Source organism: Pogona vitticeps, chromosome 3 (genome assembly GCF_051106095.1).
Source record: "Pogona vitticeps strain Pit_001003342236 chromosome 3, PviZW2.1, whole genome shotgun sequence".
Taxonomy (NCBI): Eukaryota; Metazoa; Chordata; class Lepidosauria; order Squamata; family Agamidae; genus Pogona; species Pogona vitticeps.
This window is the reverse complement of record NC_135785.1, coordinates 265593964-265607126: the sequence shown is the minus strand read 5'-3', so window position 1 is coordinate 265607126 and position 13163 is coordinate 265593964. Positions and strand designations below refer to the sequence as shown.

General features: G+C 54.5%; 1 protein-coding gene and 2 non-coding genes across 3 annotated transcripts; all 3 read right to left on the bottom strand.

Moving 5' to 3' along the window:
- Nucleotides 1–6852: 6852 nt before the first annotated feature.
- On the bottom strand, nt 6853–10481 carry RPS11 (ribosomal protein S11). Its single transcript, XM_072993337.2, has 5 exons — nt 10373–10481; nt 9889–10020; nt 9278–9353; nt 8227–8356; nt 6853–7022 (listed from the first exon to the last, which is right to left on the bottom strand). Exons 1-5 carry the CDS (start codon nt 10385–10387, stop codon nt 6899–6901), a joined length of 477 nt encoding a protein of 158 aa, XP_072849438.1. The 5' UTR covers nt 10388–10481; the 3' UTR covers nt 6853–6898.
- On the bottom strand, nt 7800–7893 carry LOC140706261 (small nucleolar RNA SNORD35). The gene has a single exon (XR_012085901.1). It is a non-coding gene; the product is annotated as a small nucleolar RNA SNORD35 (small nucleolar RNA).
- On the bottom strand, nt 8986–9076 carry LOC140706262 (small nucleolar RNA SNORD35). Its single transcript, XR_012085902.1, has one exon. It is a non-coding gene; the product is annotated as a small nucleolar RNA SNORD35 (small nucleolar RNA).
- Nucleotides 10482–13163: the final 2682 nt, after the last annotated feature.

Here is a 13163-nt window from a genome sequence, read left to right as displayed (position 1 = left end):
CCCCCCCAAACACAGGCCGGTGAAGCCCTGCACCCGACCTCTGCTGTTCACAAAAAGTACAGGGAAAACCTGTAGCAAAGCCCCATTTGCATCGTTCTTTCCTGCCACAGGTAAACGGTGGGGTACCTTTGGTGTTTTTGTGAACCCCCTACACTGTGACTGCTTTGCAGAGGTTCTGTGCCCTTGTCATCATCATCATCATCTTGGAACTGCAGAGCCAGAAGGGACCCTTTGGATCATCAAGTCCAGCCCCTGTCAAGGAGGGGCCGTGGCGAATCACCCCCCCCCCCCAGCCTCTGGCCTCTGCAGCCAGAGACCTATGCCACTGAGCTACCCAGAAGTCCTTTAAAGATAATTATAATCATCATCTGAGAACCGCAGAGCTAGTTTTCTTAACTCCTGTCAAGGAGGCCGGGGGGGGCTGCGGGGGGAATCAAACACCCTGAGCTACCCAGCAGTTTGCACAATTCTTGCCACGTGGCAGAGAGGGATGTCCTCCCCCTTCCTACTTTCGTGGCCCCACGCATGGCATCATCATCATCATCACATCCCCTTTGCGGCATCCCAGTCCTCTTCCTTGTTGCCTCCTGTCTTCATAGCTCTGTGGTTTCCTTGCTCTCTGATCACCTCCTTGAATAACTTAAGATATATATATAAAGTGAGGGTGCACATCCACTAACGTTTTAAAAACAGAAAAACAAAACAGCTCAGAATAAGCCCCCATTTCAGGTGCACCCAAAACCTTCTGACTTTCCTGCCTGAGGCTCGATGATCGGCCCGGGAGCCCTCAGGCGTGGAAGACCCGCTTCTGACGCTCGCGCGCCCACCTGCCTTTGGGACCTTTGCGATGACGCGACAGGGCGCTTGCAGGAGGGCTGAACCCCGAGAAGGCTTGGCAGCCCTTCAGACCCACAGCGTTCCTCTGCTCGGCAAAGGAGCCTGGAAAAACCCTTTGAGCGAAATTGCCGCTTTCCTCCCATTTTTGAATGTTTGTCTGAACTCCTTTCAGGGAGAGGCCAAGGTCTAAGCAGGAGGGGGGGGTCTAACCCCTACCCTTGGGGCCTGGGCCCCACAGACTCCTGCGCTTCTTGGCCATTTCGGTGGACGTCTAAAAATTTGGCCTGAAACACCCAGAGGCAGCAAAGAACATCTGGCCCTTTGCCTGGAGCCGAGGAGGTCATCCTTGCCTAGTGCAACCCCAGAGAAGGCCACCATCAGGCCGCCTCCCCCCCACATAAACACCCACACACACACACTCACTCACACACACACACAGAGGTTTGAACTGAATACAGCTGGATGCTCTCTCTTTGTGTTGTGTCTGGAGTTCCAGGCAAGATCTCTGTTTTCTGAAGGGGAGAAAGAGCTTGGGGACCACGAGAAGGCAAGAGGGAGGTCAGGCAGGCAGCTGGGGGGGGGGGTCTCTGGGGCATCGCTTCCCTCTTCGTCTTAGAACCACAGAACTGCACAGCTGGAAAGGACTTGTTTCTCTCTCTGGGAAAGCAGGAAGCCCCAAGCTAAAGGATCACAAGAATTACAAGAATTATAAACACCATTAAGATAGACATTTAAAAAGAAACAATTCAGCTATAAAAGTGATTAAAATACATTGATCAAAAGCATGTAAAATGTTAAAAACTCTTTAAAAAACCATGACTGTTAAAAGCCTGCCTGAAGAGAGGGGTCTTCAGCTATCAGCGGAAGGAGAGAAGAGAAGGGGCTGGAAGAGGAGCGTCTCAGGGCCTGGGAGCAGCCACGGAGAAGGCTCTCGCCTGGGTCCCCATCCGCTGTGGTGCCTGCGCTGCCAAGGGACTTGTTTTGCATTTCCAGGTGGGAAGCAAAATGCGAGGGGTGGGGTCCCCTGAGCCTGAGCTTCCCAAGAGGGACTCCCCCCCCAAGGGTCCACGAGACAGATTGCACAACCACAGCTGCCAGGGAATCCGGCCAGCCTCTCTGTTCCCAGAGGGAGGGAGCAAGCGGAGAAGGGAGAAAACAGACAGGATTCATCTATCCGGGGCCAGTAACTCTAAACGTTTCAGGGAGGCGGCCTGAACCAGCCACCCGTTGTGTCCCTGAAAAGAGAAGGGCTTAATCAGATTAAGTAGAAACACCTTCTTTGCCTGGACAGAAAGTTCTTCCTCACTTCTTCCTCCATCAGAACGTAAGAGGGTAAGAAGATCTCTCTGGGGAAGGCAGCCAACCTCTGGTCCCTGGGGAGCTCGGCTGGGGGGGGCAGCTTCTCCCTCCTGCTCACGTTGCCCCATGACCAGCACCTGCAAGCAGGAGGCCTCGGACGCTGGTGGCAGTCCAGAGCCACCCGGCAGGGCCTCCGCGGGCAACCCTCCTTCGCGCCACGGAGGCCTCCCTTCTCTTCCTGGGGTCCTCCCACTCCCCGGTGGGCACCTGGATCCCCCAGTGCCTCGGGGATGGTCTTTGCGCAGGAGTTGCTCCGCGTGAGGCTAGGGACGAGGGTGGCCACCGGTCCTCTTACGGAAGGGCAGTCCTCCCCCCTCGAGGAGCTCCTGCCACAGGACAGCCGCTCCTCTTTCGGACGGAGGTGCCCTCTCTTCGGCCGACTCTCCAGCGCTTACCTGGCTTCAACCAAAGACCTTCACTTCCATGTTGCCCCTCAAAGCACGAGGGCGCTGGGCAGCAGAGGCCGGTGGCCTGCGTGCCGTCTTTAGCACCTGAGCAAGGTGCCCAGGACAAATGAACCAAAAACAAAGCATCGATCAACGAAGGGCACTTTGAGCAAATCAAAGCCCTCTCAGACCTTCGTTGGCTGCCATTCCAACCCCTAAGTTTGCATTCCCTGGCCAATTCCCTGATATCTGAACCCAAGCCTCCTGATTCTGCCTCTGGCCCTCGCTGCTTTTATTATACCAAGACCACCTCAGACACAGGCGGCCTTTGGCATCTAGCAGAACTCCTCATCAGGCTAGGCTTGGCCAAGCTGGGAGGCGGGTGCGAGATCCACCTGGAGAGGTCGGAGTGAGTTCCCCCGCCCTCCCCCTTCCTCTCATTTCTTGCCTCCCCTCCTGGTGGGAAAGGACCAGCGACTGGCCCCCAGGTGGGCACGGCTGGTCTCCCAGGAGGGGCTCTGCCACCCGGCTGCCACGCAGACCCTCCTCAGCAGCAGCATCTCCCCAGGGCCACCAAAGCTGCTGCAGGAGCGGCCTCTGTGAAGGTCGGCTGCGCCTCCCTGGCAGGTCTTCGGCTCACCTGGGACGCCGCCTAGTTTGGAGGCGTCCCAGGGGCCACCTGACAGGGAGAGCAAGCGCTTCGGCCGCTGCCTGCTTCCAGGACAGCCAAGCCGGAAGCCCAAGGGGCTTTTCCCACAGGTGAGGAAAGAAAGCCTCGCTCAGCACTGACCTGGCCAGACCCACCGGGATTCAAAACCAGGGACCCGAAAGTCCCACGGCCCGTTTCCCTTCCTCTTCCCTTCAAAGCGCTTACCTCCGAGGTGCCGCCCCCCCCCCGAGACCGACACCAGCACCTCCCGCATTCAGAAACCTTTTCCGAATTTGGGTAAACCCTTACCCGACCCAGCCTGGCGGGAGCTCCCGACCCACTCCCGTTCAGGTTCTCCTTTGGGTCGGCCCCGTGGGGTTGCCCTGCTCGTCTTTAACAACTTGTATCCCATCTACGGACTCCTGCGTGGCTTTTTCCCCTTGGAAGCCCCTTTTCTCCCCCCCCCGCCCCCACTCTGAAGGCCTGCTCTCTCTGCTTGAGGAGGGGCTTTGAGAGTCCACCAATCCTGCCTGGCTGCAGCTCTCTTGCTGACCCCACGGTGGTGGGGAAGCCGGCCGGCGGAGGCACTGGCTGCCACGTGGCTCTGGTGGCCATCGGCCTCTCCTTCCTCCTCCTCCAAGCCTTGCCCCCCCCCCCCCGGCAGCTCCCTCCTCTGGGTCGTCTCCATCTGAAACAGACTCCTCCTGCCCCCCCCCCGTTTTCTCCTTCTTGATCCACTGGGGCTGTGGGCACCATGGGGGCTCCCAACAGGACCACCTCCGCCTGGGTCGCCTCTCTGCCTCCTTCTTCCCAGGCTGAAGTCCATCCTCGACCGGGCGAGGACCCAGGATATCACCCTACCGTGGCTTGTTTGGAACGAGCCAATTTCAGGGTGTCTGCCTGACAAGAGCCTGCCTCCTTTGGCGCCCATTCTGCTAGTCGTGCATCATCACACCACGTTGCACCCAGTGAACGCAGGACCACCCTGTGACCTTCCAGGGACTTCTGGAGAACTGCCAGGTGGGGTCACACTTCGGTTCTGCTTTGCAGATTTGCTCCCTCGCAGGATCGGCTTGCTTGAGTGAGCTTTAGCCGTGGGTTGTTCTGTGCCAATCCACGCACCTTCAGGGGAAGCGGCATTGTTATGGGATGTCATGGGTGTCTTTCTGCCCAGACTCTTGACTGCAGAGTTCACCCAGGTAACACATGCTGGAGTCTCTCAGAGTCCTCCTCTAATTGTAAGGAAGCATCCAGATGTTCACCAGCCAACCCAGCATGGGTGGCTGTGCAGAGCGGAAGGGGTGGCCACCCTACAGAGGCTCAGGGCTCCACCCTCCCTTTGGGCCTGGCTTCCTGAGCCTGCCGGCATCCTTTGCCCCCTAGACATTTCTGGGCCCACAGCGGTCACCTTAAAATGTTGAAATCGATAGCGGCAAACCCCCTTCTCCACCACAGCCTGCTCCCTCCCTTCCAAAGCTCAGCCCTAGTACTCAGGTGGGCGACAACTCCCAGGTGCCAGTCCTCGGCCGGCAGAGGCCTGAATCCACCAGGAATGCCCTGCTTCTGTGCTCCGGCTGAGATGGGAGTTGTAGGACTGGGCTCTCAGGAAGACCTTCGGGCTCCAAGCGTCACAGGAAGCTGGTGTAACCTTGTGTGGTAGGGGAAGAGAGGGGCTGTGGTCTTCCCTGGAGGCAATGCCTCTAGGAAGGATGTGCAAGAGCTGGTCTCTGCAGCTTGAACCAGACTCCTGTTCCTGTCCCCCGCCCCCCACAAGTCTTTTTCTTGCCTTCCCTTCTCAAGGCCTGGCCCTGTGAGCAAGGTGTGTTCCATTCTCTTACAGATCAAAAGGCTCCTTGGTTTGGAGAGATACAGAAAGCCACAGATCCTGAAACCAGGCCAGTCAGTCTTTCTCCCTCTGCCAGGAGGGCCCGTTCTAACAAGAGGATCTCCTCCGGGGACATTTCTGCCTGCTGGAATCCTTCGGGCCAGGGAGATGCCAGGGGCTGTTCCCATGACCTTCTCCCGGGTCAGGAAGGGCCCTGCCGCAGGACCGCAGCCCCTAGGCTGAGCCACAGATTCCCAGGACCAGGGTCAAGCCCAGCATCTGGTACACAAGGGTCTACGGCGAGAAGCAACCATGCTTGGAATTTGGAGGAAAGTGGTTTGTTTGTGAAAGCACAAGTCTAGGGTGCGCACAATTTCCCGCTTTAAGGGAAAACACGTTATTTCCCCACCTTTCTCCTTCCAGAATGTAAGATCAACCAGACTTATGAAGGAAGCTGGCAGAAGAAGGCAAGCAGTTCCAAAGAAAAACACTGTCCTCTGGGAGTTCTGCTTTCTCTGCTCAATGCATCATCTAAAAGGGGCCTGGGGGGGGACTCTGAATGTCCCCACCCCTCGCCCATTGTGTAGGATTAAAGAAACAAAGCTGTGTCCCTTGCTGGCAACACTTAAGAGTGAAAGCTCGACTCCTAAACATTTCCTTTTCTCCCTGTTTTCTTGGGAGTCGTTTAGAGACTGGCTTCTTTTTATTAATTACTTAGCTGTTCTCTTCAGCCCTTCCAGCTGACAGTGTCAAGAGGTGCCCTGTGTGAGCAACTCATAGGTCCATGCAACAGAGAAACGTAGGTGTGTTAAGTCTTGCTGTCATACGGAGGGTCTGTTATAAAGTCTGGGCAAAGAAGGCTGTGGAGATCACAACACAGAGTGTGCTCAAGGGGGGAATGCCCCACACAGTGAAACTGGGCTGGCCAGCCAGACCAGAAGATCCACGCTCCCCAGAGACAACCTGGAAGGGTATCCTAAACGGTTACAATGCGAAGCTGCCAGTGCTTCCAGGGTGGGATTCAGGTTGGCCAGCTTGAATTAAAGTGGGCACACAAGGGGGCGAGATTTGGTAGCGAGGACAGCATCCTCCCCTCTTGAGAGTACTTGCCCGAGAGCAATTCATCTTCCCTCTGGCAAAACAGGAAGACGCGCATCAGTGAAAAGGTTAGCGAGAAGGAGCTGGCAAAAGAAGCCACCATTGAAACCGAGGGTGTGGCAAGGAACGGTTTTGACCAGAAACCCCCCCCCCCAAAAAGATAGTATAGATTGTAACACAGCAAAGTCTGAAAGTTGGGGTGAGGCTGCCTGGTGGTGCTGCTGCCCCTTTCCCTGATGAGCCAACCAGGGCCGTTACTTCAAGGCACAACTTCAGGCTTCTGGTCTTTCTCCTGCGACCCCCTTTCTGTCAGGATTTCAATTCCCAGGAACCACAGTTAGGACGGTTCCCATGGAACAAGGACCTAGAAAACCACAGCGGGTGGAAATCTTTCAGCTCTCTTTGCCCCCCCAACAGGCAACTAAGCAAAGCATCAACTGAACTGCTCTGCAGCCTTCCTTACACAGTATTGCTACACACCAGTCTATGGTGTAATGCTAGACAAAGTTAAGTGCTGCCCAGCCCCTCCCCAAAAGGGTGTCACGCCTTCCAGCTAAAGAAAATAGCTACAACAAACTCTCCTTTGTTTCCTTTAGATGTTTATCTGGCCACTTATAAACAAAAAGACAATACAGGCTCCTTCGTATTACCAATCTCTATACCATTCAGGCCACATGAATGAAACTTCTGGGTCTTTATATAAAAAGTTTATGTATGCTTCCCAAAGAGAAACACCAGCAACCTTTAAAACTTCTGGAACTGCTTCTTGGTGCCGGCTGCCTTGGTCACCTTGAGGACATTGAACCGGACAGTCTTGCTAAGTGGACGGCACTCGCCCACCGTGACAATGTCTCCGATCTGTACGTCCCTAAAAAAAAAGGGGGGGGGGAGAAAAGAGCAACAGTTTAGATGAAGTTAAAAGTGTTGAGAGACATCTCCCTGAGCAGGAAGGCCATGGCTTACCAGCCACTCATCAATCATGAGGGGAAGGCTCATGAGCCTTACGAAGCTCAACACCTCGGAAGGCATAACTTCACAGGATTTTTTTTAAAGCAAGAAAGGCTTTAAAAGTAGGACAACACTCATCAGCCACATTGCAGAGAAAGATGGTCAGCCCTCACCAAGACCTGGAGGTCCGTCCAGGGCAGAAACCAGCCTGGCCGGGAGTTCTTACACAGACACCAACTGCACTGGCCCAGTACATGGGGCTCCCTTTAAAGGAAACCTGTGTCAACAAAGGGTATTAAAATGAATCTCAATCCAAGCCAAGGACGCAGATTTTGAAGCCCAACAGCAAAGACAAAAAGCTCCAAATCTTCAGGAGGTAGAGCTTTGGAGCTCCACTTGTGGGCCTGTCCAGTCACAGAGGTCTGGTGAGGTTTGCACTGCCCGGAACGGCGAGACTCCATGTGCCTCTTTGCCTCTTCCTTCATGCAAACACTGGCAAGGGAGATAAACCAGCCTCTCACTAGAAACTCCATTCCCAAGAGTGCCATTAAGTTATCCCACACACAAACACACACACCCATCTCTGCTGCTCCATACATTTCAGCAAAATCAACCTAACTGGTTTTGCAATGATTTAGGGGGAACCTGCCGTCCTCCTTGCACTCGGTGTCCATGGACAGTCACCCCCCTAAGCAAGCTCCTTGGTTCAGCAACTGCCAGACTGGCGTTCTCAGCAGCCCCCCACCTATGGGGGCCTATGCAGACCATCGTGAGTTCATACATCACCACCAAGAGCCTTGCTCAAGGCTGGCCACAGACCCAGCAGCAGAAGGTTCTCAAAGGGTAGGTGTCCCAAGATAAGCCAATGGGTCTGCACGCCTTTCCACGTTCATGGAAGGAATGCATGGGATCAAAGGCAGGCGTGCGCACCCAGGGGTCAATAACGGGCTAATTTGGGGACACTACAGCCATCAGACTGCCACGGACACATCCCCAAAACATGCAGAAAGAACGGATCCACCCAAAAAATTACTGGGAACTCCCTGTAAGCAGGGCTGTAGCAACCAGCATGATCCCTGGTCACCCAGGTTGTTGCACAGGGGAGGCGGCTCCTGCATCCTCACCTGAAACAAGGAGACAAGTGCACGGACATATTCTTGTGCCGCTTCTCAAAGCGGTTGTACTTGCGGATGTAGTGCAAGTAGTCCCGACGAATGACGATGGTGCGCTGCATCTTCATCTTGGTGACAACACCTGAAGGAGGGAAGAGGAAGAATGAATGCACAATACGCACAGCTCTGCCCGATCCACACCATGACCCTCATGGTGCCTGTGCTCACAGGGGGGGCAGAAAACAGTGCAAAGCAAAGCACAGACACTTCTGGCGCCTTAAACCCACAACAAAGACACCTGCAGTTCCCTCAAAAATATGTTTGTTTGTTTTTTTGGTGGGCTCTCCCTGGACTCAGGAACAAACACGCCCACCAGAAACTTTAAGTCTTCTGGTCTCCTCTAATGAACATGGAAGGAGAGGGGGTTTCTCCCACACCTACACATTTGTAAAATTTATCTCCATAGAAAACTATAGATTTCACTGGGAAAAAAAGACATTCATGTTTATAAGGGGGAAAAAATGCAAAATGAAGATTCATGACAGCCCATCTGAAACTGCGGATCTCTAACCTATAAGTCCACATCCTGTCCTATACCAGTGTTTCTTAACCTCGGGTTACTCAGGTGCTTTTGAACTGCAACTCCCAGAAACCCCAGCCAGCATAGCTGGTGGTGAAGACTTCTGGGAGTTGCAGTCCAAAAACACCTGAGTAACCCAAGGTTAAGAAACATTGTCCTACACTATCCAGCAATGGCCCCCCAGGTTCCTTCAAAGGGCATCAGTCAAGGCTTATAGCAGCTTAATCATAACTCTTTTGCTAAGGAGATCAGCAGACCATCGTGAGATAAACATCATTTGCCACTTGAGAACCCAGGAGCTAGAGATGGGAGGCAAGGGAAGCTGTAGCAGGAGAAAAGTGAACTCCTGCCAGCCCCACTGGGCCTGACTACCAGGCCAATGACCCAGGCGGTCAAATACTTTGCAGGAAAACTATTCTGCTCTATGAAGACAGAAAAAGGAAACATTCACCTCTTAAGAAGAGATGCAAAAGAAACTCCTACCTGACAGGATGCGGCCACGAATAGACACGTTACCAGTGAAAGGGCATTTCTTATCAATGTATGTGCCCTCAATGGCCTGGAAAGCAAGGATACAATGATCAGGATCCTCTGCCAAGAAGGCAGCAACAGAAGAAATGTGAAAAAAGGGTGCCCACCCACCGCTTTGTCTGGAGAAGGCTCCAGCCGCTGGAACTGGGCGGGAAAGGCAGGGCTGCCCCTGCGCTCGTTTTGAATGAGGTTTATGGGGTGTCCGGGTGGTGAAGGCAATGAATCCCTTGCCCGCCTTCACCCGCAGTGCAGCCCCACACACCCGGACACCCGCGCCCTCTAAGAGGCGAAGGCCAGGCCCCAGAGAGGGGAGGGCGCAAGCCGGATTCCCGCTTCTATCCCCCCCCCAACCCTCTCCTCCTCCACAGCTGACCTCAGCCAAGGCCTTTGGGCCGCTCTCCTCAAAGCCTCCCCCGTTCCCCAGTTGGGTGGGGGAGGCTCGGAAGACCATCGTGAGAATGGACACATCCCGGGTCAGCGGAGGGAGGAAAGGCCCGCATTCCACCCCCGGGGACCCGGCCCCATGTTTTCTCCCTCTCTCCCCCCCCGCCCCGCTTCCCGACCTCCTTGGGGGTCTTGAAGCCCAGGCCGATGTTCTTGTAGTAGCGCGGGAGCTTCTCCTTGCCGGTGTCGCCCAAGAGGACCCGCTTCTTGTTCTGGAAGATGGTCGGCTGCTTCTGGTAGGCCCGCTCGGTCTGAAAGGGGGGAGGAGAGGAGAAGGGAGGCTGAGCACCCCGGGCGGGAGGGAGGGAGGGGGGGCGCCGAGGCCTTCCTCTCCCCCCCCACACACACACCCACCATCCCCCACCTCCACCTCCACCGGCGGGAGGCCTGCGAGGGACCGTCCGGGGAAGAAGGGCCTGGAAGAGAGGGAGCGGCCCCCCCCACCCCAGCCCGGGAAGAGAAGGCGCAAGGAAGCGGGTCGGGGGGGCGTTGCTAAGGAAACGGAGGCTCCCCGTGTTCCCCTTCTCCCCCCCCCGGCCTCCTCCTCCTCCTCCTCCTCCCGAGGCGAAGCGTTTCCCCCCCCCCCCGGGCGGGAGCTCCCACCTGCGTGTCCGCCATCTTGCGCCGCGCGAGGCGAAAAGGGGAAGCGCAGGGGATGCCGGGAAATTTATCGCTTCCCTCCCTCCCTCCCTCCCTCCTTCCCCCCTCGCTCTCAGGCAGGCGGACGTGACGTCAGGGCCGGCCCTTCTTCCTCCTCCTCCTCCCGCCCATTCCCCGCCCTGGCCAATCACCGAGGAGGGCTCCGGCCGAGCGAGGGGGGAGGTAGGCGTGTCCGTGACGTCCTCGCGGCTCTTCGGCCGAGGAGGAATCGGCGCCTGCGTGTTGGCGGGCTTCCGGTCCGGCCCGTCGGAGAAGGAGGAGGCGGGCGGGCGCTCGCCTCGCCGGCTCGTCCTGCGCCGTCGCTGGGCTTGGCTGGGCCGGGCTGGGCGGGGGCCGGCCTTCCCTCCTTCCTTCCCTAGGGGGGCCTGGGCCCTCCCTGGGGCGGAAGGCTGGATTCGAACCCGTGACCCTGACGGGACGGGAGGGGAGGGAGGCGAGAGGCGAAGGAAGGTGTTCGCCGGGGGGGGGGGGGGTTGAAGCCTTTCCGACAAGAACCGGGCCGATGGCGGCCTCGTCCTCCTTCCTGCAGGACTTGGTGGCCTTTCGATCCATTCCCGTTGAAGAAGGAACCGCCCCCCCCCCGCGAACTCCCCCCTGATTCCGCCCGTGGCCCCTTCCTTCCCTGCCTCAGTCCGCCACGCGGTCGGTTTCTCCGCCTGCCCTCAAGTGGCCCCTCCACTCCCGGCGGGCCTGCGAGTGAGCCTCTCCCCCCCCCCCCAAAAAAAGAAGGTCCAGCATGTCCAGCCCTCAACAGCCCTGCTCTTGCATACTCGAGCCTGTGGCTTCCTTGTTTCGGGAGTCCGTCCATCTCATCTCTCTCTTCTGCTTTTCCCAGCATGGTTTGTCTTTTCCGGAACATGCTATAAAAATATGCCGACTATGAACATTTTGATTCGGCGTGACTGAGTGGTATCATGTCAAATAAGTTAAATGCCAATACAATTGGGAGCAAGCATCCCACCCGTGCACAGGCAGCATCTGTTTCCTACACAGGACACACTACAAAAAAAAAAAAAAAAAGCAATTGGTGTAACTTCTACAGACAACAAAAAAAAAGTTTGTCCTCTCTTTTCTAAAAGGGGCTAAAGTAACGATGCAATCTTACGCAGAAGTAAGTCTCAGGGAGATTGGCAGCTGTCTTCAATAAATGTTCATATAATTGCAACCTCCATGATTTAATTTAATCCCATCTGCTGTATTCCAGTCCATTTTACTCTCAATTAGATAAAACTTTATAATAGCTCATTAGCTATTTCACGTCTGGCTGCTGATGTTCAATGAGCTATAAATTCTGTCAGAATTTCTCTGCAAGAAGAGCCCTCCCTGTTTAGCGAACATCAAATATTTAGTCTCGTGTTCAAAGAACCCATTAAAATAACAAATCTCCATTGTGGGTTTAAGGGCCTTACGCTCTTTGTGGCTTTCTCGTTTTCAGGCTGCTCTTTGCTAGACAGCAAAACCCCTTCCATTAAACTGATCCTTGATGTCTCGGTTCTTGTCCAGCTGGAAATGTCTGTTCCCAATCCTAGTAGCTTGACCTGGACAGAGCGGCTCACTGGTGGATGTCCTGTCAAAGCATTGATTGATTTGTCTTATTCATAGGCTCACTTTCTCCTGATAAAGAGACTCAAGGCGGTTCACAGTATTAAAAAGAAGTGAATTAAAAACACTGTACATTAAAAAACAAATGAAAAACAAAGGTTCCGTTGAAACAGTCATTTAGCCCACAACATTAGCCATGTGCTGGCCAGGGATTATTGACATGGATGGCGCTCGTTTGTAGCTATAAGGCTGCAGAAGGGGGTGAAACCAGGTGGATCCCAAACCCTGTACCCTGGGAGGGAGCGCTCATCACTTTCTGGATGAGTTTCCATCATCCAAATGACACACAGCTGGCCTTGGATATTTTTCTTCTTCCATCCCCTGCATTTCTCCACATTTTCTAACAGATGCAGTAATTCTTGCAACCAGATCGCACGCCCACAACTGACTGGCCTGTCTTGGTGCCCCACCCAGGTACAAATTTTCAAATAGCCTTTTTTTTTGTGGCAGGAAGGGGGACTTTGTCTTGTGTTTTGTGTGGTAACAAGCCACCGAGAGTATGAATGTCCCTAGTCTTCTGGGAGCAGTCAGGATACGTCTGTTGCAGCTTGTGGGCAATACAGCAGAACCCCCAAATCTGCTGGGGATTGGTTCCAAGCTGCCCCATAGATAATAGCAAACGATAGGTAGGTGGGTAGATAGATAGATAGATAGATAGATAGATAGATAGATAGATAGATAGATAGATAGATAGATAGATAGATAGATAGATAGATAGATAGATATTGTTGTTTCGTCATTAAGTTGTGTCCAACTCTTCGTGACCCCATGGACCAGAGCACGCCAGGCCCTCCCATCTTCCACGGCCTCCCGGAGTTGGGTCAAATTCATGTTGGTCGCTTCGATGACCCTGTCCAGCCATCTCGTCCTCTGTCATCCCCTTCGCCTCCTGCCTTCACACTTTCCCAACATCAGGGTCTTTTCCAGGGAGTCTTCTCGTCTCATGAGGTGGCCAAAGTATTGAAGCCTCAGTTACAGGACCTGAGATAGATAGAAAGATAATGTAAAATGGGGGAGACAGAAAAAAATTATTTTCACATGCATTACCAGAACTGGCCATTAGAGGATGCTATACATTCTTCACAATCAAGTACTGTACCTGTATACAGTATTCATAGTATGGTCTCTGGTA